The sequence below is a fragment of the Telmatherina bonti genome (assembly GCF_933228915.1).
Source record: "Telmatherina bonti genome assembly, chromosome: 13".
In the NCBI taxonomy this organism is placed as follows: Eukaryota; Metazoa; Chordata; class Actinopteri; order Atheriniformes; family Telmatherinidae; genus Telmatherina; species Telmatherina bonti.
In genome coordinates this window covers 2,472,458-2,498,794 of record NC_136611.1, presented here as the reverse complement: position 1 = coordinate 2,498,794, position 26,337 = coordinate 2,472,458, and the positions used below count along the sequence as shown (strand labels likewise).

The 26,337-nt window shown below is 53.5% G+C and overlaps 1 protein-coding gene across 1 annotated transcript in view; it reads right to left on the bottom strand.

Annotated features, from left to right (window-relative positions):
- The window catches only part of cacna1ba (calcium channel, voltage-dependent, N type, alpha 1B subunit, a), a gene marked incomplete at both ends in the record, with an annotated part of 173,010 nt that overhangs the window by 45,654 nt on the left and 101,019 nt on the right, over positions 1 to 26,337 (bottom strand). Inside the window, 5 exons of the mRNA XM_079251176.1 lie at positions 21,162 to 21,245; positions 21,317 to 21,427; positions 23,054 to 23,218; positions 25,542 to 25,743; positions 26,168 to 26,305. Of these exons, the coding sequence (XP_079107302.1) occupies positions 21,162 to 21,245; positions 21,317 to 21,427; positions 23,054 to 23,218; positions 25,542 to 25,743; positions 26,168 to 26,305 (700 nt within the window). The remainder of the gene's footprint in view (positions 1 to 21,161; positions 21,246 to 21,316; positions 21,428 to 23,053; positions 23,219 to 25,541; positions 25,744 to 26,167; positions 26,306 to 26,337) is intronic.

The window sequence follows — 26,337 nt, the reverse complement described above, 5'->3', positions numbered from 1 at the left end:
TTTTAGGACGTCTTGAAGCCGGACCAGGACCGCTTTTAGGACATCTTGAAGCTGGACCAGGACCGCTTTTAGGACGTCTTGAAGCCGGACCAGGACCGCTTTTAGGACATCCAAAAGCTGGACCAGGACCGCTTTTAGGAAATCCCAAAGCTGGACCAGGACCGCTTTTAGGACGTCTTGAAGCCGGACCAGGACCGCTTTTAGGACGTCTTGAAGCCGGACCAGGACCGCTTTTAGGACGTCCCAAAGCCGGACCAGGACCGCTTTTAGGACGTCTTGAAGCTGGACCAGGACCGCTTTTAGGACGTCTTGAAGCCGGACCAGGACCGCTTTTAGGACGTCTTGAAGCCGGACCAGGACCGCTTTTAGGACGTCTTGAAGCCGGACCAGGACCGCTTTTAGGACGTCTTGAAGCTGGACCAGGACCGCTTTTAGGACGTCTTGAAGCCGGACCAGGACCGCTTTTAGGACGTCTTGAAGCCGGACCAGGACCGCTTTTAGGACGTCTTGAAGCCGGACCAGGACCGCTTTTAGGACGTCTTGAAGCCGGACCAGGACCGCTTTTAGGACGTCTTGAAGCCGGACCAGGACCGCTTTTAGGACGTCTTGAAGGCGGACCAGGACCGCTTTTAGGACATCCCAAAGCAGGACCAGGACCGCTTTTAGGGCGTCTTGAAGCCGGACCAGGACCGCTTTTAGGACGTCTTGAAGCCGGACCAGGACCGCTTTTAGGACGTCCCAAAGCTGGACCAGGACCGCTTTTAGGACGTCTTGAAGCCGGACCAGGACCGCTTTTAGGACGTCCCAAAGCTGGACCAGGACCACTTTTAGGACGTCTTGAAGCCGGACCAGGACCGCTTTTAGGACATCCCAAAGCAGGACCAGGACCGCTTTTAGGGCGTCTTGAAGCCGGACCAGGACCGCTTTTAGGACGTCTTGAAGCCGGACCAGGACCGCTTTTAGGACGTCTTGAAGCCGGACCAGGACCGCTTTTAGGACGTCCCAAAGCTGGACCAGGACCGCTTTTAGGACGTCCCAAAGCTGGACCAGGACCACTTTTAGGACGTCTTGAAGCTGGACCAGGACCGCTTTTAGGACATCCCAAAGCTGGACCAGGACCACTTTTAGGACGTCTTGAAGCCGGACCAGGACCGCTTTTAGGACATCCCAAAGCTGGACCAGGACCACTTTTAGGACGTCTTGAAGGCGGACCAGGACCGCTTTTAGGACATCCCAAAGCAGGACCAGGACCGCTTTTAGGGCGTCTTGAAGCCGGACCAGGACCGCTTTTAGGACGTCTTGAAGCCGGACCAGGACAGCTTTTAGGACGTCCCAAAGCTGGACCAGGACCACTTTTAGGACGTCTTGAAGGCGGACCAGGACCGCTTTTAGGACATCCCAAAGCAGGACCAGGACCGCTTTTAGGGCGTCTTGAAGCCGGACCAGGACCGCTTTTAGGACGTCTTGAAGCCGGACCAGGACCGCTTTTAGGACATCCCAAAGCTGGACCAGGACCACTTTTAGGACGTCTTGAAGCTGGACCAGGACCACTTTTAGGACATCCCAAAGCTGGACCAGGACCGCTTTTAGGACGTCTTGAAGCCGGACCAGGACCACTTTTAGGACGTCTTGAAGCTGGACCAGGACCGCTTTTAGGACGTCTTGAAGCTGGACCAGGACCGCTTTTAGGACGTCCCAAAGCTGGACCAGGACCGCTTTTAGGACGTCCCAAAGCAGGACCAGGACCGCTTTTAGGACGTCTTGAAGCCGGACCAGGACCACTTTTAGGACGTCTTGAAGCCGGACCAGGACCGCTTTTAGGACGTCTTGAAGCCGGACCAGGACCGCTTTTAGGACGTCTTGAAGCTGGACCAGGACCGCTTTTAGGACGTCTTGAAGCCGGACCAGGACCGCTTTTAGGACGTCTTGAAGCCGGACCAGGACCGCTTTTAGGACGTCTTGAAGCCGGACCAGGACCGCTTTTAGGACGTCTTGAAGCCGGACCAGGACCGCTTTTAGGACGTCTTGAAGCCGGACCAGGACCGCTTTTAGGACGTCTTGAAGCCGGACCAGGACCGCTTTTAGGACGTCCTGAAGCTGGACCAGGACCGCTTTTAGGACGTCTTGAAGCCGGACCAGGACCGCTTTTAGGACGTCTTGAAGCTGGACCAGGACCGCTTTTAGGACGTCTTGAAGCTGGACCAGGACCGCTTTTAGGACGTCTTGAAGCCGGACCAGGACCGCTTTTAGGACGTCTTGAAGCTGGACCAGGACCGCTTTTAGGACGTCTTGAAGCTGGACCAGGACCGCTTTTAGGACGTCTTGAAGCTGGACCAGGACCGCTTTTAGGACGTCTTGAAGCCGGACCAGGACCGCTTTTAGGACGTCTTGAAGCCGGACCAGGACCGCTTTTAGGACGTCTTGAAGCCGGACCAGGACCGCTTTTAGGACGTCTTGAAGCCGGACCAGGACCGCTCTTAGGACGTCTTGAAGCCGGACCAGGACCGCTTTTAGGACGTCTTGAAGCCGGACCAGGACCGCTCTTAGGACGTCTTGAAGCCGGACCAGGACCGCTTTTAGGACGTCTTGAAGCCGGACCAGGACCGCTCTTAGGACGTCTTGAAGCCGGACCAGGACCGCTTTTAGGACATCCCAAAGCTGGACCAGGACCGCTTTTAGGACGTCTTGAAGCCGGACCAGGACCGCTTTTAGGACGTCCCAAAGCTGGACCAGGACCGCTTTTAGGACGTCTTGAAGCTGGACCAGGACCGCTTTTAGGACGTCTTGAAGCCGGACCAGGACCGCTTTTAGGACATCCCAAAGCTGGACCAGGACCGCTTTTAGGACATCCCGAAGCCGGACCAGGACCGCTTTTAGGACGTCTTGAAGCCGGACCAGGACCGCTTTTAGGACGTCTTGAAGCTGGACCAGGACCGCTTTTAGGACGTCTTGAAGCCGGACCAGGACCGCTTTTAGGACGTCTTGAAGCTGGACCAGGACCGCTTTTAGGACGTCTTGAAGCCGGACCAGGACCGCTTTTAGGACGTCTTGAAGCCGGACCAGGACCGCTTTTAGGACATCCGAAAGCTGGACCAGGACCGCTTTTAGGACGTCTTGAAGCCGGACCAGGACCGCTTTTAGGACATCCCAAAGCTGGACCAGGACCGCTTTTAGGACATCCCAAAGCCGGACCAGGACCGCTTTTCGGATGTCTTGAAGCTGAACCAGGACCGCTTTTAGGACGTCTTGAAGCTGGACCAGGACCGCTTTTAGGACGTCCCAAAGCTGGACCAGGACCGCTTTTAGGACGTCCCAAAGCTGGACCAGGACCGCTTTTAGGACGTCCCAAAGCTGGACCAGGACCACTTTTAGGACGTCTTGAAGCTGGACCAGGACCGCTTTTAGGACGTCTTGAAGCCGGACCAGGACCGCTTTTAGGACGTCTTGAAGCCGGACCAGGACCGCTTTTAGGACATCCCAAAGCTGGACCAGGACCGCTTTTAGGACGTCTTGAAGCTGGACCAGGACCGCTTTTAGGACGTCTTGAAGCCGGACCAGGACCGCTTTTAGGACATCCCAAAGCTGGACCAGGACCGCTTTTAGGACGTCTTGAAGCCGGACCAGGACCGCTTTTAGGACGTCTTGAAGCCGGACCAGGACCGCTTTTAGGACGTCTTGAAGCCGGACCAGGACCGCTTTTAGGACGTCCCAAAGCTGGACCAGGACCACTTTTAGGACGTCTTGAAGCCGGACCAGGACCGCTTTTAGGACGTCTTGAAGCTGGACCAGGACCGCTTTTAGGACGTCTTGAAGCCGGACCAGGACCGCTTTTAGGACGTCTTGAAGCCGGACCAGGACCGCTTTTAGGACATCCCAAAGCTGGACCAGGACCGCTTTTAGGACGTCTTGAAGCCGGACCAGGACCGCTTTTAGGACGTCTTGAAGCCGGACCAGGACCGCTTTTAGGACGTCCCAAAGCTGGACCAGGACCACTTTTAGGACGTCTTGAAGCCGGACCAGGACCGCTTTTAGGACATCCCAAAGCTGGACCAGGACCGCTTTTAGGACGTCTTGAAGTTGGACCAGGACCGCTTTTAGGACGTCTTGAAGCCGGACCAGGACCGCTTTTAGGACGTCCCAAAGCCGGACCAGGACCGCTTTTAGGACGTCTTGAAGCCGGACCAGGACCGCTTTTAGGACGTCTTGAAGCCGGACCAGGACCGCTTTTAGGACGTCTTGAAGCCGGACCAGGACCGCTTTTAGGACGTCTTGAAGCCGGACCAGGACCGCTTTTAGGACATCCCAAAGCTGGACCAGGACCGCTTTTAGGACGTCTTGAAGCTGGACCAGGACCGCTTTTAGGACGTCTTGAAGCTGGACCAGGACCGCTTTTAGGACGTCTTGAAGCTGGACCAGGACCGCTTTTAGGACGTCTTGAAGCCGGACCAGGACCGCTTTTAGGACATCCCAAAGCTGGACCAGGACCGCTTTTAGGACGTCTTGAAGCCGGACCAGGACCGCTTTTAGGACATCCCAAAGCTGGACCAGGACCGCTTTTAGGACGTCTTGAAGCCGGACCAGGACCGCTTTTAGGACGTCTTGAAGCCGGACCAGGACCGCTTTTAGGACGTCTTGAAGCCGGACCAGGACCGCTTTTAGGACATCCCAAAGCTGGACCAGGACCGCTTTTAGGACGTCTTGAAGCCGGACCAGGACCGCTTTTAGGACATCCCAAAGCTGGACCAGGACCGCTTTTAGGACGTCTTGAAGCCGGACCAGGACCGCTTTTAGGACGTCTTGAAGCCGGACCAGGACCGCTTTTAGGACGTCTTGAAGCTGAACCAGGACCGCTTTTAGGACGTCTTGAAGCTGGACCAGGACCGCTTTTAGGACGTCTTGAAGCTGGACCAGGACCGCTTTTAGGACGTCTTGAAGCTGGACCAGGACCGCTTTTAGGACGTCTTGAAGCCGGACCAGGACCGCTTTTAGGACGTCTTGAAGCCGGACCAGGACCGCTTTTAGGACATCCGAAAGCTGGACCAGGACCGCTTTTAGGACGTCTTGAAGCCGGACCAGGACCGCTTTTAGGACATCCCAAAGCTGGACCAGGACCGCTTTTAGGACATCCCAAAGCCGGACCAGGACCGCTTTTCGGATGTCTTGAAGCTGAACCAGGACCGCTTTTAGGACGTCTTGAAGCTGGACCAGGACCGCTTTTAGGACGTCCCAAAGCTGGACCAGGACCGCTTTTAGGACGTCCCAAAGCTGGACCAGGACCGCTTTTAGGACGTCCCAAAGCTGGACCAGGACCGCTTTTAGGACGTCCCAAAGCTGGACCAGGACCACTTTTAGGACGTCTTGAAGCTGGACCAGGACCGCTTTTAGGACGTCTTGAAGCCGGACCAGGACCGCTTTTAGGACGTCTTGAAGCCGGACCAGGACCGCTTTTAGGACGTCTTGAAGCCGGACCAGGACCGCTTTTAGGACGTCTTGAAGCCGGACCAGGACCGCTTTTAGGACGTCTTGAAGCCGGACCAGGACCGCTTTTAGGACGTCTTGAAGCCGGACCAGGACCGCTTTTAGGACATCCCAAAGCTGGACCAGGACCGCTTTTAGGACGTCTTGAAGCCGGACCAGGACCGCTTTTAGGACGTCTTGAAGCCGGACCAGGACCGCTTTTAGGACATCCCAAAGCTGGACCAGGACCGCTTTTAGGACGTCTTGAAGCTGGACCAGGACCGCTTTTAGGACGTCTTGAAGCCGGACCAGGACCGCTTTTAGGACGTCCCAAAGCTGGACCAGGACCGCTTTTAGGACGTCTTGAAGCCGGACCAGGACCGCTTTTAGGACATCCCAAAGCTGGACCAGGACCGCTTTTAGGACGTCTTGAAGCCGGACCAGGACCGCTTTTAGGACGTCTTGAAGCCGGACCAGGACCGCTTTTAGGACGTCTTGAAGCCGGACCAGGACCGCTTTTAGGACATCCCAAAGCTGGACCAGGACCGCTTTTAGGACGTCTTGAAGCTGGACCAGGACCGCTTTTAGGACGTCTTGAAGCCGGACCAGGACCGCTTTTAGGACGTCCCAAAGCTGGACCAGGACCGCTTTTAGGACGTCTTGAAGCCGGACCAGGACCGCTTTTAGGACATCCCAAAGCTGGACCAGGACCGCTTTTAGGACGTCTTGAAGCCGGACCAGGACCGCTTTTAGGACGTCTTGAAGCCGGACCAGGACCGCTTTTAGGACGTCTTGAAGCCGGACCAGGACCGCTTTTAGGACGTCCCAAAGCTGGACCAGGACCGCTTTTAGGACGTCTTGAAGCTGGACCAGGACCGCTTTTAGGACGTCTTGAAGCCGGACCAGGACCGCTTTTAGGACGTCTTGAAGCCGGACCAGGACCGCTTTTAGGACATCCCAAAGCTGGACCAGGACCGCTTTTAGGACGTCTTGAAGCCGGACCAGGACCGCTTTTAGGACGTCTTGAAGCCGGACCAGGACCGCTTTTAGGACGTCTTGAAGCCGGACCAGGACCGCTTTTAGGACGTCTTGAAGCCGGACCAGGACCGCTTTTAGGACGTCTTGAAGCCGGACCAGGACCGCTTTTAGGACATCCCGAAGCCGGACCAGGACCGCTTTTAGGACGTCTTGAAGCTGGACCAGGACCGCTTTTAGGACGTCTTGAAGCCGGACCAGGACCGCTTTTAGGACGTCTTGAAGCCGGACCAGGACCGCTTTTAGGACATCCCAAAGCTGGACCAGGACCGCTTTTAGGACGTCTTGAAGCTGGACCAGGACCGCTTTTAGGACGTCTTGAAGCCGGACCAGGACCGCTTTTAGGACATCCCAAAGCTGGACCAGGACCGCTTTTAGGACGTCTTGAAGCCGGACCAGGACCGCTTTTAGGACGTCCCAAAGCTGGACCAGGACCGCTTTTAGGACGTCTTGAAGCTGGACCAGGACCGCTTTTAGGACGTCTTGAAGCTGGACCAGGACCGCTTTTAGGACGTCTTGAAGCCGGACCAGGACCGCTTTTAGGACGTCTTGAAGCCGGACCAGGACCGCTTTTAGGACGTCTTGAAGCCGGACCAGGACCGCTTTTAGGACGTCCCAAAGCTGGACCAGGACCACTTTTAGGACGTCTTGAAGCCGGACCAGGACCGCTTTTAGGACATCCCAAAGCTGGACCAGGACCGCTTTTAGGACGTCTTGAAGTTGGACCAGGACCGCTTTTAGGACGTCTTGAAGCCGGACCAGGACCGCTTTTAGGACGTCCCAAAGCCGGACCAGGACCGCTTTTAGGACGTCTTGAAGCCGGACCAGGACCGCTTTTAGGACGTCTTGAAGCCGGACCAGGACCGCTTTTAGGACGTCTTGAAGCCGGACCAGGACCGCTTTTAGGACATCCCAAAGCTGGACCAGGACCGCTTTTAGGACGTCTTGAAGCCGGACCAGGACCGCTTTTAGGACGTCTTGAAGCCGGACCAGGACCGCTTTTAGGACGTCTTGAAGCCGGACCAGGACCGCTTTTAGGACGTCTTGAAGCCGGACCAGGACCGCTTTTAGGACGTCTTGAAGCTGGACCAGGACCGCTTTTAGGACGTCTTGAAGCTGGACCAGGACCGCTTTTAGGACGTCTTGAAGCCGGACCAGGACCGCTTTTAGGACGTCTTGAAGCCGGACCAGGACCGCTTTTAGGACATCCCAAAGCTGGACCAGGACCGCTTTTAGGACGTCTTGAAGCCGGACCAGGACCGCTTTTAGGACATCCCAAAGCTGGACCAGGACCGCTTTTAGGACGTCTTGAAGCCGGACCAGGACCGCTTTTAGGACGTCTTGAAGCCGGACCAGGACCGCTTTTAGGACGTCTTGAAGCCGAACCAGGACCGCTTTTAGGACGTCTTGAAGCCGGACCAGGACCGCTTTTAGGACATCCCAAAGCTGGACCAGGACCGCTTTTAGGACGTCTTGAAGCCGGACCAGGACCGCTTTTAGGACGTCTTGAAGCCGGACCAGGACCGCTTTTAGGACGTCTTGAAGCCGAACCAGGACCGCTTTTAGGACGTCCCAAAGCTGGACCAGGACCACTTTTAGGACATCCCAAAGCCGGACCAGGACCGCTTTTAGGACGTCCCAAAGCTGGACCAGGACCGCTTTTAGGACGTCTTGAAGCCGGACCAGGACCGCTTTTAGGACGTCTTGAAGCCGGACCAGGACCGCTTTTAGGACGTCCCAAAGCTGGACCAGGACCGCTTTTAGGACGTCCCAAAGCTGGACCAGGACCGCTTTTAGGACGTCCCAAAGCTGGACCAGGACCACTTTTAGGACGTCTTGAAGCTGGACCAGGACCGCTTTTAGGACGTCTTGAAGCCGGACCAGGACCGCTTTTAGGACGTCTTGAAGCCGGACCAGGACCGCTTTTAGGACGTCTTGAAGCCGGACCAGGACCGCTTTTAGGACATCCCAAAGCTGGACCAGGACCGCTTTTAGGACGTCTTGAAGCTGGACCAGGACCGCTTTTAGGACGTCTTGAAGCCGGACCAGGACCGCTTTTAGGACATCCCAAAGCTGGACCAGGACCGCTTTTAGGACGTCTTGAAGCCGGACCAGGACCGCTTTTAGGACGTCTTGAAGCTGGACCAGGACCGCTTTTAGGACGTCTTGAAGCCGGACCAGGACCGCTTTTAGGACGTCCCAAAGCTGGACCAGGACCGCTTTTAGGACGTCTTGAAGCTGGACCAGGACCGCTTTTAGGACGTCTTGAAGCCGGACCAGGACCGCTTTTAGGACATCTTGAAGCCGGACCAGGACCGCTTTTAGGACATCCCAAAGCCGGACCAGGACCGCTTTTAGGACGTCTTGAAGCCGGACCAGGACCGCTTTTAGGACGTCTTGAAGCTGGACCAGGACCGCTTTTAGGACGTCTTGAAGCTGGACCAGGACCGCTTTTAGGACGTCTTGAAGCCGGACCAGGACCGCTTTTAGGACATCTTGAAGCCGGACCAGGACCGCTTTTAGGACATCCCAAAGCCGGACCAGGACCGCTTTTAGGACGTCTTGAAGCCGGACCAGGACCGCTTTTAGGACGTCTTGAAGCTGGACCAGGACCGCTTTTAGGACGTCTTGAAGCCGGACCAGGACCGCTTTTAGGACGTCTTGAAGCTGGACCAGGACCGCTTTTAGGACGTCTTGAAGCCGGACCAGGACCGCTTTTAGGACGTCTTGAAGCCGGACCAGGACCGCTTTTAGGACATCCGAAAGCTGGACCAGGACCGCTTTTAGGACGTCTTGAAGCCGGACCAGGACCGCTTTTAGGACATCCCAAAGCTGGACCAGGACCGCTTTTAGGACATCCCAAAACCGGACCAGGACCGCTTTTCGGATGTCTTGAAGCCGGACCAGGACCGCTTTTAGGACGTCTTGAAGCCGGACCAGGACCGCTTTTAGGACATCCCAAAGCTGGACCAGGACCGCTTTTAGGACATCCCAAAGCTGGACCAGGACCGCTTTTAGGACGTCTTGAAGCCGGTCCAGGACCGCTTTTAGGACGTCTTGAAGCCGGACCAGGACCGCTTTTAGGACGTCTTGAAGCCGGACCAGGACCGCTTTTAGGACGTCCCAAAGCTGGACCAGGACCGCTTTTAGGACATCCCAAAGCTGGACCAGGACCGCTTTTAGGACGTCTTGAAGCCGGTCCAGGACCGCTTTTAGGACGTCTTGAAGCCGGACCAGGACCGCTTTTAGGACGTCTTGAAGCTGAACCAGGACCGCTTTTAGGACGTCCCAAAGCTGGACCAGGACCACTTTTAGGACGTCTTGAAGCTGGACCAGGACCGCTTTTAGGACGTCTTGAAGCCGGACCAGGACCGCTTTTAGGACGTCCCAAAGCTGGACCAGGACCGCTTTTAGGACGTCTTGAAGCCGGACCAGGACCACTTTTAGGACGTCTTGAAGCCGGACCAGGACCGCTTTTAGGACGTCCCAAAGCTGGACCAGGACCGCTTTTAGGACGTCTTGAAGCCGGACCAGGACCGCTTTTAGGACGTCTTGAAGCTGAACCAGGACCGCTTTTAGGACGTCCCAAAGCTGGACCAGGACCACTTTTAGGACGTCTTGAAGCTGGACCAGGACCGCTTTTAGGACGTCTTGAAGCCGGACCAGGACCGCTTTTAGGACGTCTTGAAGCTGGAGCAGGACCGCTTTTAGGACGTCTTGAAGCCGGACCAGGACCGCTTTTAGGACGTCTTGAAGCCGGACCAGGACCGCTTTTAGGACGTCCCAAAGCTGGACCAGGACCGCTTTTAGGACGTCTTGAAGCTGGACCAGGACCGCTTTTAGGACGTCTTGAAGCCGGACCAGGACCGCTTTTAGGACATCCCAAAGCTGGACCAGGACCGCTTTTAGGACGTCTTGAAGTTGGACCAGGACCGCTTTTAGGACGTCTTGAAGCCGGACCAGGACCGCTTTTAGGACGTCCCAAAGCCGGACCAGGACCGCTTTTAGGACGTCTTGAAGCCGGACCAGGACCGCTTTTAGGACGTCTTGAAGCCGGACCAGGACCGCTTTTAGGACGTCTTGAAGCCGGACCAGGACCGCTTTTAGGACATCCCAAAGCTGGACCAGGACCGCTTTTAGGACGTCTTGAAGCCGGACCAGGACCGCTTTTAGGACGTCTTGAAGCCGGACCAGGACCGCTTTTAGGACGTCTTGAAGCTGAACCAGGACCGCTTTTAGGACGTCTTGAAGCTGGACCAGGACCGCTTTTAGGACGTCCCAAAGCTGGACCAGGACCGCTTTTAGGACGTCCCAAAGCTGGACCAGGACCGCTTTTAGGACGTCCCAAAGCTGGACCAGGACCGCTTTTAGGACGTCCCAAAGCTGGACCAGGACCGCTTTTAGGACGTCCCAAAGCTGGACCAGGACCACTTTTAGGACGTCTTGAAGCTGGACCAGGACCGCTTTTAGGACGTCTTGAAGCCGGACCAGGACCGCTTTTAGGACGTCTTGAAGCCGGACCAGGACCGCTTTTAGGACGTCTTGAAGCCGGACCAGGACCGCTTTTAGGACATCCCAAAGCTGGACCAGGACCGCTTTTAGGACGTCTTGAAGCTGGACCAGGACCGCTTTTAGGACGTCTTGAAGCCGGACCAGGACCGCTTTTAGGACGTCTTGAAGCTGGACCAGGACCGCTTTTAGGACGTCTTGAAGCCGGACCAGGACCGCTTTTAGGACGTCTTGAAGCCGGACCAGGACCGCTTTTAGGACGTCTTGAAGCCGGACCAGGACCGCTTTTAGGACGTCCCAAAGCTGGACCAGGACCGCTTTTAGGACGTCTTGAAGCCGGACCAGGACCGCTTTTAGGACGTCTTGAAGCCGGACCAGGACCGCTTTTAGGACGTCCCAAAGCTGGACCAGGACCGCTTTTAGGACATCCCAAAGCTGGACCAGGACCGCTTTTAGGACGTCTTGAAGTTGGACCAGGACCGCTTTTAGGACGTCTTGAAGCCGGACCAGGACCGCTTTTAGGACGTCCCAAAGCCGGACCAGGACCGCTTTTAGGACGTCTTGAAGCCGGACCAGGACCGCTTTTAGGACGTCTTGAAGCCGGACCAGGACCGCTTTTAGGACGTCTTGAAGCCGGACCAGGACCGCTTTTAGGACATCCCAAAGCTGGACCAGGACCGCTTTTAGGACGTCTTGAAGCCGGACCAGGACCGCTTTTAGGACGTCTTGAAGCCGGACCAGGACCGCTTTTAGGACGTCTTGAAGCTGAACCAGGACCGCTTTTAGGACGTCTTGAAGCTGGACCAGGACCGCTTTTAGGACGTCCCAAAGCTGGACCAGGACCGCTTTTAGGACGTCCCAAAGCTGGACCAGGACCGCTTTTAGGACGTCCCAAAGCTGGACCAGGACCGCTTTTAGGACGTCCCAAAGCTGGACCAGGACCGCTTTTAGGACGTCCCAAAGCTGGACCAGGACCACTTTTAGGACGTCTTGAAGCTGGACCAGGACCGCTTTTAGGACGTCTTGAAGCCGGACCAGGACCGCTTTTAGGACGTCTTGAAGCCGGACCAGGACCGCTTTTAGGACGTCTTGAAGCCGGACCAGGACCGCTTTTAGGACATCCCAAAGCTGGACCAGGACCGCTTTTAGGACGTCTTGAAGCTGGACCAGGACCGCTTTTAGGACGTCTTGAAGCCGGACCAGGACCGCTTTTAGGACGTCTTGAAGCTGGACCAGGACCGCTTTTAGGACGTCTTGAAGCCGGACCAGGACCGCTTTTAGGACGTCTTGAAGCCGGACCAGGACCGCTTTTAGGACGTCTTGAAGCCGGACCAGGACCGCTTTTAGGACGTCCCAAAGCTGGACCAGGACCGCTTTTAGGACGTCTTGAAGCCGGACCAGGACCGCTTTTAGGACGTCTTGAAGCCGGACCAGGACCGCTTTTAGGACGTCTTGAAGCCGGACCAGGACCGCTTTTAGGACGTCCCAAAGCTGGACCAGGACCGCTTTTAGGACGTCTTGAAGCTGGACCAGGACCGCTTTTAGGACGTCTTGAAGCCGGACCAGGACCGCTTTTAGGACATCTTGAAGCCGGACCAGGACCGCTTTTAGGACATCCCAAAGCTGGACCAGGACCGCTTTTAGGACGTCTTGAAGCTGGACCAGGACCGCTTTTAGGACGTCTTGAAGCCGGACCAGGACCGCTTTTAGGACGTCCCAAAGCTGGACCAGGACCGCTTTTAGGACGTCCCAAAGCTGGACCAGGACCGCTTTTAGGACGTCTTGAAGCTGGACCAGGACCGCTTTTAGGACGTCTCGAAGCTGGACCAGGACCGCTTTTAGGACGTCCCAAAGCTGGACCAGGACCGCTTTTAGGACGTCCCAAAGCTGGACCAGGACCGCTTTTAGGACGTCTTGAAGCTGGACCAGGACCGCTTTTAGGACGTCTTGAAGCCGGACCAGGACCGCTTTTAGGACGTCTTGAAGCCGGACCAGGACCGCTTTTAGGACGTCTTGAAGCCGGACCAGGACCGCTTTTAGGACATCCCAAAGCTGGACCAGGACCACTTTTAGGACGTCTTGAAGCTGGACCAGGACCGCTTTTAGGACGTCTTGAAGCCGGTCCAGGACAGCTTTTAGGACATCTTGAAGCCGGACCAGGACCGCTTTTAGGACGTCTTGAAGATGGACCAGGACCGCTTTTAGGACGTCCCAAAGCTGGACCAGGACCGCTTTTAGGACATCCCAAAGCTGGACCAGGACCGCTTTTAGGACGTCCCAAAGCTGGACCAGGACCACTTTTAGGACGTCTTGAAGCTGGACCAGGACCGCTTTTAGGACATCCCAAAGCTGGACCAGGACCGCTTTTAGGACGTCTTGAAGCCGGACCAGGACCGCTTTTAGGACGTCTTGAAGCCGGACCAGGACCGCTTTTAGGACATCCCAAAGCTGGACCAGGACCGCTTTTAGGACGTCTTGAAGTTGGACCAGGACCGCTTTTAGGACGTCTTGAAGCCGGACCAGGACCGCTTTTAGGACGTCCCAAAGCCGGACCAGGACCGCTTTTAGGACGTCTTGAAGCCGGACCAGGACCGCTTTTAGGACGTCTTGAAGCCGGACCAGGACCGCTTTTAGGACGTCTTGAAGCCGGACCAGGACCGCTTTTAGGACATCCCAAAGCTGGACCAGGACCGCTTTTAGGACGTCTTGAAGCCGGACCAGGACCGCTTTTAGGACGTCTTGAAGCCGGACCAGGACCGCTTTTAGGACGTCTTGAAGCTGAACCAGGACCGCTTTTAGGACGTCTTGAAGCTGGACCAGGACCGCTTTTAGGACGTCCCAAAGCTGGACCAGGACCGCTTTTAGGACGTCCCAAAGCTGGACCAGGACCGCTTTTAGGACGTCCCAAAGCTGGACCAGGACCGCTTTTAGGACGTCCCAAAGCTGGACCAGGACCACTTTTAGGACGTCTTGAAGCTGGACCAGGACCGCTTTTAGGACGTCTTGAAGCCGGACCAGGACCGCTTTTAGGACGTCTTGAAGCCGGACCAGGACCGCTTTTAGGACGTCTTGAAGCCGGACCAGGACCGCTTTTAGGACATCCCAAAGCTGGACCAGGACCGCTTTTAGGACGTCTTGAAGCTGGACCAGGACCGCTTTTAGGACGTCTTGAAGCCGGACCAGGACCGCTTTTAGGACGTCTTGAAGCTGGACCAGGACCGCTTTTAGGACGTCTTGAAGCCGGACCAGGACCGCTTTTAGGACGTCTTGAAGCCGGACCAGGACCGCTTTTAGGACGTCTTGAAGCCGGACCAGGACCGCTTTTAGGACGTCCCAAAGCTGGACCAGGACCGCTTTTAGGACGTCTTGAAGCCGGACCAGGACCGCTTTTAGGACGTCTTGAAGCCGGACCAGGACCGCTTTTAGGACGTCTTGAAGCCGGACCAGGACCGCTTTTAGGACGTCCCAAAGCTGGACCAGGACCGCTTTTAGGACGTCTTGAAGCTGGACCAGGACCGCTTTTAGGACGTCTTGAAGCCGGACCAGGACCGCTTTTAGGACATCTTGAAGCCGGACCAGGACCGCTTTTAGGACATCCCAAAGCTGGACCAGGACCGCTTTTAGGACGTCTTGAAGCTGGACCAGGACCGCTTTTAGGACGTCTTGAAGCCGGACCAGGACCGCTTTTAGGACGTCCCAAAGCTGGACCAGGACCGCTTTTAGGACGTCCCAAAGCTGGACCAGGACCGCTTTTAGGACGTCTTGAAGCTGGACCAGGACCGCTTTTAGGACGTCTCGAAGCTGGACCAGGACCGCTTTTAGGACGTCCCAAAGCTGGACCAGGACCGCTTTTAGGACGTCCCAAAGCTGGACCAGGACCGCTTTTAGGACGTCTTGAAGCTGGACCAGGACCGCTTTTAGGACGTCTTGAAGCCGGACCAGGACCGCTTTTAGGACGTCTTGAAGCCGGACCAGGACCGCTTTTAGGACGTCTTGAAGCCGGACCAGGACCGCTTTTAGGACATCCCAAAGCTGGACCAGGACCACTTTTAGGACGTCTTGAAGCTGGACCAGGACCGCTTTTAGGACGTCTTGAAGCCGGTCCAGGACAGCTTTTAGGACATCTTGAAGCCGGACCAGGACCGCTTTTAGGACGTCTTGAAGCTGGACCAGGACCGCTTTTAGGACGTCCCAAAGCTGGACCAGGACCGCTTTTAGGACATCCCAAAGCTGGACCAGGACCGCTTTTAGGACGTCCCAAAGCTGGACCAGGACCACTTTTAGGACGTCTTGAAGCTGGACCAGGACCGCTTTTAGGACATCCCAAAGCTGGACCAGGACCGCTTTTAGGACGTCTTGAAGCCGGACCAGGACCGCTTTTAGGACGTCTTGAAGCCGGACCAGGACCGCTTTTAGGACGTCTTGAAGCCGGACCAGGACCGCTTTTAGGACGTCTTGAAGCCGGACCAGGACCGCTTTTAGGACGTCTTGAAGCTGGACCAGGACCGCTTTTAGGACGTCTTGAAGCCGGACCAGGACCGCTTTTAGGACGTCCCAAAGCTGGACCAGGACCGCTTTTAGGACGTCCCAAAGCTGGACCAGGACCACTTTTAGGACGTCTTGAAGCTGGACCAGGACCGCTTTTAGGACGTCTCGAAGCTGGACCAGGACCGCTTTTAGGACGTCCCAAAGCTGGACCAGGACCGCTTTTAGGACGTCCCAAAGCTGGACCAGGACCACTTTTAGGACGTCTTGAAGCTGGACCAGGACCGCTTTTAGGACGTCTTGAAGCCGGACCAGGACCGCTTTTAGGACGTCTTGAAGCCGGACCAGGACCGCTTTTAGGACGTCTTGAAGCCGGACCAGGACCGCTTTTAGGACATCCCAAAGCTGGACCAGGACCGCTTTTAGGACGTCTTGAAGCCGGTCCAGGACCGCTTTTAGGACGTCTTGAAGCCGGACCAGGACAGCTTTTAGGACGTCTTGAAGCTGAACCAGGACCGCTTTTAGGACATCCCAAAGCTGGACCAGGACCGCTTTTAGGACGTCTTGAAGCCGGACCAGGACCGCTTTTAGGACGTCTTGAAGCCGGTCCAGGACCGCTTTTAGGACATCTTGAAGCCGGACCAGGACCGCTTTTAGGACGTCTTGAAGCTGGACCAGGACCGCTTTTAGGACGTCCCAAAGCTGGACCAGGACCGCTTTTAGGACATCCCAAAGCTGGACCAGGACCGCTTTTAGGACGTCCCAAAGCTGGACCAGGACCACTTTTAGGACGTCTTGAAGCCGGACCAGGACCGCTTTTAGGACATCCCAAAGCTGGACCAGGACCGCTTTTAGGACGTCTTGAAGCCGGACCAGGACCGCTTTTAGGACGTCCCAAAGCTGGACCAGGACCGCTTTTAGGACGTCTTGAAGCTGGACCAGGACCGCTTTTAGGACATCCCAAAGCTGGACCAGGACCGCTTTTAGGACGTCTTGAAGCTGGACCAGGACCGCTTTTAGGACGTCTTGAAGCCGGACCAGGACCGCTTTTAGGACGTCCCAAAGCTGGACCAGGACCGCTTTTAGGACGTCCCAAAGCTGGACCAGGACCGCTTTTAGGACGTCTTGAAGTTGGACCAGGACCGCTTTTAGGACGTCTTGAAGCCGGACCAGGACCGCTTTTAGGACGTCTTGAAGCCGGACCAGGACCGCTTTTAGGACGTCTTGAAGCTGGACCAGGACCGCTTTTAGGACGTCTTGAAGCCGGACCAGGACCGCTTTTAGGACGTCTTGAAGCCGGACCAGGACCGCTTTTAGGACATCCCAAAGCTGGACCAGGACCGCTTTTAGGACGTCTTGAAGTTGTACCAGGACCGCTTTTAGGACGTCTTGAAGCCGGACCAGGACCGCTTTTAGGACGTCTTGAAGCTGGACCAGGACCGCTTTTAGGACGTCTTGAAGCTGGACCAGGACCGCTTTTAGGACGTCTTGAAGCTGGACCAGGACCGCTTTTAGGACGTCTTGAAGCCGGACCAGGACCGCTTTTAGGACGTCTTGAAGCTGGACCAGGACCGCTTTTAGGACGTCTTGAAGCTGGACCAGGACCGCTTTTAGGACATCCCAAAGCTGGACCAGGACCGCTTTTAGGACGTCTTGAAGCCGGACCAGGACCGCTTTTAGGACGTCTTGAAGCTGGACCAGGACCGCTTTTAGGACGTCTTGAAGCCGGACCAGGACCGCTTTTAGGACGTCTTGAAGCTGGACCAGGACCGCTTTTAGGACATCTTAAAGCTGGACCAGGACCGCTTTTAGGACGTCTTGAAGCTGGACCAGGACCGCTTTTAGGACGTCTTGAAGCCAGACCAGGACCGCTTTTAGGACGTCTTGAAGCCGGACCAGGACCGCTTTTAGGACATCCCAAAGCTGGACCAGGACCGCTTTTAGGACATCCCAAAGCTGGACCAGGACCGCTTTTAGGACGTCTTGAAGCCGGACCAGGACCGCTTTTAGGACGTCTTGAAGCCGGACCAGGACCGCTTTTAGGACGTCTTGAAGCTGGACCAGGACCGCTTTTAGTACGTCTTGAAGCCGGACCAGGACCGCTTTTAGGACGTCTTGAAGCCGGTCCAGGACCGCTTTTAGGACGTCTTGAAGCCGGACCAGGACCGCTTTTAGGACGTCTTGAAGCCGGACCAGGACCGCTTTTAGGACGTCCCAAAGCTGGACCAGGACCGCTTTTAGGACGTCTTGAAGCTGAACCAGGACCGCTTTTAGGACGTCTTGAAGCCGGACCAGGACCGCTTTTAGGACATCCCAAAGCTGGACCAGGACCGCTTTTAGGACGTCTTGAAGCTGAACCAGGACCGCTTTTAGGACGTCTTGAAGCCGGACCAGGACCGCTTTTAGGACATCCCAAAGCTGGACCAGGACCGCTTTTAGGACGTCTTGAAGCCGGACCAGGACCGCTTTTAGGACGTCTTGAAGCCGGACCAGGACCGCTTTTAGGACGTCTTGAAGCTGGACCAGGACCGCTTTTAGGACGTCCCAAAGCTGGACCAGGACCGCTTTTAGGACGTCTTGAAGCTGGACCAGGACCGCTTTTAGGACGTCCCAAAGCTGGACCAGGACCGCTTTTAGGACGTCCCAAAGCTGGACCAGGACCACTTTTAGGACGTCTTGAAGCTGGACCAGGACCGCTTTTAGGACGTCTTGAAGCCGGACCAGGACCGCTTTTAGGACGTCTTGAAGCCGGACCAGGACCGCTTTTAGGACGTCTTGAAGCCGGACCAGGACCGCTTTTAGGACATCCCAAAGCTGGACCAGGACCGCTTTTAGGACGTCCCAAAGCTGGACCAGGACCACTTTTAGGACGTCTTGAAGTTGGACCAGGACCGCTTTTAGGACATCCCAAAGCTGGACCAGGACCGCTTTTAGGACGTCTTGAAGCCGGACCAGGACCGCTTTTAGGACATCCCAAAGCTGGACCAGGACCGCTTTTAGGACGTCTTGAAGCCGGACCAGGACCGCTTTTAGGACGTCTTGAAGCTGGACCAGGACCGCTTTTAGGACGTCTTGAAGCTGGACCAGGACCGCTTTTAGGACGTCTTGAAGCCGGACCAGGACCACTTTTAGGACGTCTTGAAGCCGGACCAGGACCGCTTTTAGGACGTCTTGAAGCCGGACCAGGACCGCTTTTAGGACGTCTTGAAGCTGGACCAGGACCGCTTTTAGGACGTCTTGAAGCCGGACCAGGACCGCTTTTAGGACGTCTTGAAGCTGGACCAGGACCGCTTTTAGGACATCTTAAAGCTGGACCAGGACCGCTTTTAGGACGTCTTGAAGCTGGACCAGGACCGCTTTTAGGACGTCTTGAAGCCAGACCAGGACCGCTTTTAGGACGTCCCAAAGCTGGACCAGGACCGCTTTTAGGACATCTTGAAGCTGGACCAGGACCGCTTTTAGGACGTCTTGAAGCCGGACCAGGACCGCTTTCAGGACGCCTTGAAGCCGGACCAGGACCGCTTTTAGGACGTCTTGAAGCCGGACCAGGACCGCTTTTAGGACGTCTTGAAGCCGGACCAGGACCGCTTTCAGGACGTCTTGAAGCCGGACCAGGACCGCTTTTAGGACGTCTTGAAGCCGGACCAGGACCGCTTTTAGGACGTCTTGAAGCCGGACCAGGACCGCTTTCAGGACGTCTTGCAGCCGGACCAGGACCGCTTTTAGGACGTCTTGAAGCCGGACCAGGACCGCTTTTAGGACGTCTTGAAGCCGGACCAGGACCGCTTTCAGGACGTCTTGAAGCCGGACCAGGACCGCTTTTAGGACGTCTTGAAGCCGGACCAGGACCGCTTTTAGGACGTCTTGAAGCCGGACCAGGACCGCTTTTAGGACGTCTTGAAGCCGGACCAGGACCGCTTTTAGGACGTCTTGAAGCCGGACCAGGACCGCTTTTAGGACGTCTTGAAGCCGGACCAGGACTGCTTTCAGGACGTCTTGAAGCCGGACCTGGACCACTTCCAGACGGACTTCAGGACGTCCCGAAGTGGCCATTGTCCAGTTTAAGGACAGACGACGGAAACTCCTGAAGTTTTTTCCAGAACAGGATGAACCGACTCAGGATTAATGAACAAAGACGACGGAGCATTTATCTTATGAGTCGCGGTTGTGGTAAAAGTTGTCGTATGAACACACGTCTACGTTTGCCTTGCAGCAGTGGTTAAAGACTGTTTCATTCAGGCATTTGTCCACCAGAGATAAAGGAAACCCAACCTGGATCCTGCGTTGCTGATGAACTATAAGCCATCTATAAACTTTTCTCAGGCTTTGGGGGAAGCCGTCGCTGCACATTTCATGTGTTCTATGAACAGAAACGGTATTTTTACAGCTTTCAGTCTGGTTTTAAGGCAGCAGAGCTGCTGCCGCGCCCAGAAAGAGGAAGATGTTCCATTTTGATTTGCTAATATTTACGTAACATAAAGACTTCTGTTTATGATGCTTGTATCTCTCTAACGGAAGGTTTTCATTGGCTCCGAGTAATTTAACCTCCTCAGTGCTGCTGCGGTGGACCACACGGATCGATCCTTTGCCCCTTTCTGATTTCTACTCACATTAAAATGTATCGACGGACAAGGAATAACCAAGTCAGCTTGCTATCACCCCATGAAAGGTAAAAGATCTGATGCCAGACCAGGAGCTGGAAAAGCTGCTCCCACCTCTCAACTTTTGCTGGGTTGATTACTAAAATAGCAGCTGTGTTTCCATCGGCCCGAGAACGGCACGAAAAGCCTCTCACAAAAGTTTTTATACTGCCAGGTGATTGTTCAGACATTTCCTTACAGAAGCTTAAAGTGTAAAGGAAACACTGTCTGCAGTCACATGACCAGTTTCTTCCAGGTAAGGGCGCCGCGGTGTGTAAGGATGGAGGAGGAGATGGAAATCTGCTTACAAATGATTAAAGAGACACATATAACCGTCATCTTTGCTGGCAAACACAGCAAAATGCAGTTTTACAGTGAATAAGAGAAGGAAATGAGGCTTTGAAAAGCTGTGGAAAATCCTGGGTAGAAAGTCAAAAAGCCTGAAAAACCTGTCAATCACAAATGTAGAAATTTCGTTTTATTTAGCAAAAATCTGTCATGGAGACGCAGCTGGTGTCTCTTTTCCAGCTAAAATTAACTTTTTGGCTTTCGACTTACAAGAAGTTCTGTAAAAATTTTGTTCCCATCTTGTCTACTGTAATTTACGTCCTCAAGGCACCGAAAACAAGCCTGCCAGGAGACTTTGGTCTATGTTCTAAATAATGACAAACTCACAAGAGGCACACGTCCACATTTTCATTTGTTGACCATCAGAAAGTTTATAAATACACTTAATAAAATAATTTGCTGAGCAACACTCACCTTAGTCTAGTGAAGTTTGAGACCAGACCACATGGCCACATCGGTGAAGAAGAGAAATGAAGAGGCAGAGGAAGGAAAAAGGAGAACAGTCATGGTGCACAATGCAAACATACAGTATACACATGCAGATCATCGATGTGGAGAGGTAAGTGGAACAGTGTGGGATGAGTGAAGCCTGTATGTCAGGGTCTGCTACATGACTCTTCCTGCTGGCACAGCGAGCTAGCTTGTTTGTATCCTTACAACAGCGCTGTATGGATGAAGTGCCCTTACATCATATTCAGACACCAGGATGTCAGTGATGCTGCCCAAAACCGTCACAAAGTCAAAGACGTTCCAGGCGTCCTTCAGGTAGTTCTGAAAAACAGCATCAGGAATGTCAGCGGCGGCCGTCGTCCAGGACTCGTACGGTACGTACAGGTACCCACCAACGGGCCAAAAGCAATGATCTTCAGGATGCACTCCAGAGAGAAGAGAGTGGTGAACACGATGTTCAGGTTCTTCAGTATCGCCTCATAAAAGGTTGGAGATTCGTAGAACTGGAAAACAGGAAGAGACGGAGTTTCATGGCAACGTTTCCACAGATCAACAGGCTCCATGTTTAGCAAAGTTCACTCGAAGAAGAGACATCTGTGTGATCTAAACCTCCATCTGGCAAAGCACTGTCTAAACCATCGCTTTAGTTTGACTTAGTTATGCATCCACATCTGGACAGTCCGCTAGAATCGGTCTGACCGGGGGCTCAGTTCAGTTGGGGAGCAACTTTATTCCAGACCGAGACCGCCTCACATCGCACTGACCAAACAAATAAGACCTCTAAAAAAACATGTTTCACCTCCATCACATGCAGGAAAATATGAAGCGAGTCCCCAATCGGACCGAGTCTCCAATCGGACCGAGTCTCCAATCGGACCGAGTCTCCAATCGGACCGAGTCCCCAATCGGACCGAGTCTCCAATCGGACCGAGTCTCCAATCGGACCGAGTCTCCAATCGGACCGAGTCCCCAATCGGACCGAGTCTCCAATCGGACCGAGTCTCCAATCGGACCGAGTCCCCAATCGGACCGAGTCTCCAATCGGACCGAGTCCCCAATCGGACCGAGTCCCCAATCGGACCGAGTCCCCAATCGGACCGAGTCTCCAATCGGACCGAGTCTCCAATCGGACCGAGTCTCCAATCGGACCGAGTCCCCAATCGGACCGAGTCTCCAATCGGACCGAGTCTCCAATCGGACCGAGTCTCCAATCGGACCGAGTCCCCAATCGGACCGAGTCTCCAATCGGACCGAGTCTCCAATCGGACAGAGTCTCCAATCGGACCGAGTCTCCAATCGGACCGAGTCTCCAATCGGACCGAGTCTCCAATCGGACAGAGTCTCCAATCGGACAGAGTCTCCAATCGGACCGAGTCCCCAATCGGACCGAGTCTCCAATCGGACCGAGTCTCCAATCGGACAGAGTCCCCAAACAAACCTCGTCCCCAAACGGACAGTCTCCAATCGGACCGAGTCTCCAATCGGACCGAGTCTCCAATCGGACCGAGTCCCCAATCGGACCGAGTCTCCAATCGGACCGAGTCTCCAATCGGACCGAGTCCCCAATCGGACCGAGTCCCCAATCGGACCGAGTCTCCAATCGGACCGAGTCTCCAATCGGACCGAGTCTCCAATCGGACAGAGTCTCCAATCGGACCGAGTCCCCAATCGGACCGAGTCTCCAATCGGACAGAGTCTCCAATCGGACCGAGTCCCCAATCGGACCGAGTCTCCAATCGGACCGAGTCTCCAATCGGACAGAGTCCCCAAACAAACCTCGTCCCCAAACGGACAGTTTCCAATCGGACTGAGTGCCCAATCTTTATCTTTGTATAAATATGTAGTTTTTGTTCTGTTTTGTGTGAATCTCATGTAGAGAACATAAAACCACCTGAAAACCTTTTCATCAGTTTTCTTCATCATCTTATCCTGGATGTCCAAAGTGTTGATTTTTCTTTGTTTTGTTTTGTTTGTTTTTTTACAGGTTTGGAATAAACCACTGAGTTGATTTGAAATATAAACCCCAAATGACAAAAACCACCAATTTTTTTTAATCTTTTATTTTCGGTAAAGACTAAAATGATCTAAATGCACACTGGTTTGGAACGGCGGGAAGAATCTGCTCCTACCTTCATCATGAGCACCACGGTGTTGAGAGCGATCATGATCATGATGGAGTACTCGAATGGAGCTGAGACGACAAACTTCCACATGCGGTACTGGAAGGACTGCGTGTTCTCTGGCATGTAGCGCGTCAAAGGTTTGGCGTTTAAGGCAAAGTCAATACAAGCCCTCTGGAAATAAATGACAGTAAAACATGGTGAATACAGATGCTGCCGTCAAGCAGGCGTCTTCAGCCCATCGGGACAGAAATCGGTGTCATGGCCTGAAGCTTCTCAAGCAGAACTTCCGGCTCCGTGGTGATAAATGATGGATGAAGCTTGTGTTGGGATGGAAAACGTAAAGCTGTCATTTGCTTGTTTTCAGGAGTTCTTCGTAGCAGGAAGTGGTGGTAACCTGGCTCACTGTTTGTGTCTGATCTCTGGAAAATGTCTCATATCTGTTGTTTCAATCACCTAAACAGGAACCTGATGAACGCGTCTTCACGATTCTTCATTAATACAGTTTATTTTATTGCTATTTCATCATTTTAGTTTATTTTACAAAAAAGACGTGAAGAAAGTGTCTTGTGAAGCTTTTGATTGGAGTTTTCTGTGATCATGTTGAAGGTTAGGAGATCACTTTGCGTAGTTCGGCTCCTTCTCTGTCAGCTGACCAGATGTTGAGGCTAAAATTAAACTCAATAAAAGTCGTACTACTTTCAGATTTTAAGCAACCACACCGGTGCGAGTTGAGCCGATGTTTAGCTTCATCCACCAGGAAGACGTGATGGACTGGACTCCTATGGAGGACCAGTGTTTCTTAATCCCAGTCCTCGGGGCTCATCGCGCTGCACGTGTTAAAGGTAACCCTACTTTCACACCTGACTCAAATCCGTCATTTTCAGGTGTTCATAGAACTTGGTGAGTAGTTACGTTAACATGCATCAGGTGATGGAGTCCATACTAAAACATGCAGGGCAGGGGGCCCCAAGGACCAGGGTTAAGAAACACTCATCTAGACCAGAATGGAGAAAAACAGACGGTTGCCGTAGCAACAAAGCTATTAAAAACGTCAAAATTCATACTTCTAAAAGGAAAAAACGACGCAGGATTTATCTTGAAGGGTTTTAATCCCAACATCTCTCATCATCTTCATACCGGGAAGCTTAAACTCCCAACATTTTCCAGGTTTTCACGTAACTGCTACGCTGCATTAGCCTCATGCTAGCAACTAGCTAAAGATGTCTGAATTTGCAGAGCTGAAATTACAGAGGAACAATGAGAACCCAAATCCTTTCAACAGGAGGTTCTAGGCTTCAAAGACTTCAGGAAGTCAGGAACTGAACTGATGGAGAAAGCTTCAATCTGTCCTGGACAACGTAGACAGGTCTCTGACGGGGGTTGCCAGATCCGGTCCTTGAGGACCGCTGTCCTGAGACATGACTGTTGTCCTACTGAAAAGCATCTGGATGAAATCTAAGTGTTCTCCAGTTCTGCACAAGTCTGTTAATAAAGCGTGTATCTGAATCAGGTGTCGACAGTGGTCCTGAAGTGTCACAGCAAAACAAAAGTCACAACACAACACATTAAGCCACAACACAAACGACATAATGTGTTGTGTTGTGGCTTTTGTTTTGCTGTGACACTTCAGGGCCACTGTAGGTGTCACTGCAGAGACATCAGATACCTGCAGGATACCTGCAGCCCTCGAAGACCGGATCTCGAGTTCCCCGGTCTGCAGTTGTGTTTCCGTCACATCTTTTTGCAGCTTTTTGTAAAACTGTGATTTCCAGATGTTTCCATTGAACAATGATTCAATGGGCTTCAATGAGAACTGCTGCTGATGCGAAGTAGCCACGTGGAGATATTTTGGGGTCTTCTACTTGCTGTGGAAAATTTGCTACGACTTTTCTTCCTTATTTTCTTTTCTACAACTCTGACATTTGCTGTTGTTTGTTCCACACCGCGCAACTGATCACATGACCCCCCCACGTCACGTCCAGGGACAAATAAATGGAAAAAAGTGTTTCCATTACATTTTTGCAATATAATTATTTATCAAAACTTCTGGAAAACCTTCTTATGAGTGGAAAAACTTTATTTGAGTCGTTAAAAAATGTGTGTTTCCATTAGAGTTTATATTTAGTTTTTGCACAAATCTAGGAGTCATGGAAACACACCTTATGACACATAGATAAGGTTTTCTAAGCTCACATCTAACCAGACTTCTTGTATTTAATTTGTTTGACCACCACTTGGTCCACCAGACGAAAGTGAGCCTGCAAAAGGCATGACTGTCATCTTTTATCTGAACATGTTTTAAAAGATTTCTGTTCCTGCGCTCACAACGGCACAAAGCTGGAGTTTCATAAGCTAGCATGAGAGCAACAACCTGGCTTGCAGTTCTGGTGCATCTCTAGTTCTCTGACTGGAAGCATGCAGAGTTTAAACGTTGTGCAGCATATAAAAGCAACTTTCTGTGTGGGATGACTTGAAGGCGGTGTCCATGTTTTACCTCATTCTTTTCCAAGCTGCACTCAGACAAAGCCTTGTCTCCCTGCTCCTGGAAGGTGATAATGATCAGAGCAACAAAGATGTTGACAAAGAAAAAAGGGAACACTACAAAGTAGACCACATAGAAGATGGACATTTCTATCCGGTAGCCTGGACTGGGACCCTGGTCTTCGAAGGTGGCATCCACAGAGTGCTTTAAAACCCTGGAAAGAGACATTATTAGATTAGCGAAAAATGTGAAAATTAACTTTTCGACCAATGGTTGAAGACTAGGTTCTAGATCTGTGAGCAAACATGAACCGGGCAGCTGTAGCTCAGGAGGAAGAGCAGTCGGCTTGTAACTGGGAAGTATGTAAGTTGCTTTGGATAAAAGCATCAGCTAAATGGCTGTAGAATAGAATGAACCGTTCTTACAAACAAATCCGTTCTTACCATTTACAACCTGCAGGATTGGTGGGAAACATCTACAACCCGCAGGATGGTGAGCCTTGAGGACCAGACCATCCAAATTTAAGCTTAAGAACAACGATTCATAAGAAGATATTGGTGAATGAGATGTTTTTGCTCTTCCTGCTGATAACCCAACTGCCCCGTTGGAAGAATCCCAGACAAACAGCAAAAGCTTACATTGGCCAACCCTCCCCAGTGGAAACGGTGAAGAGAGTCAGGAAGGCCCACAGCACATTATCGTAATGAAACTCATATTTCTTCCATTCTCTGGGCATGGCCGCCACCTCGTCTTTGTCGTAGTCCAGAAACTGTCCTCTGGAAGACACAAGGTGGCGAGACGTACGGTT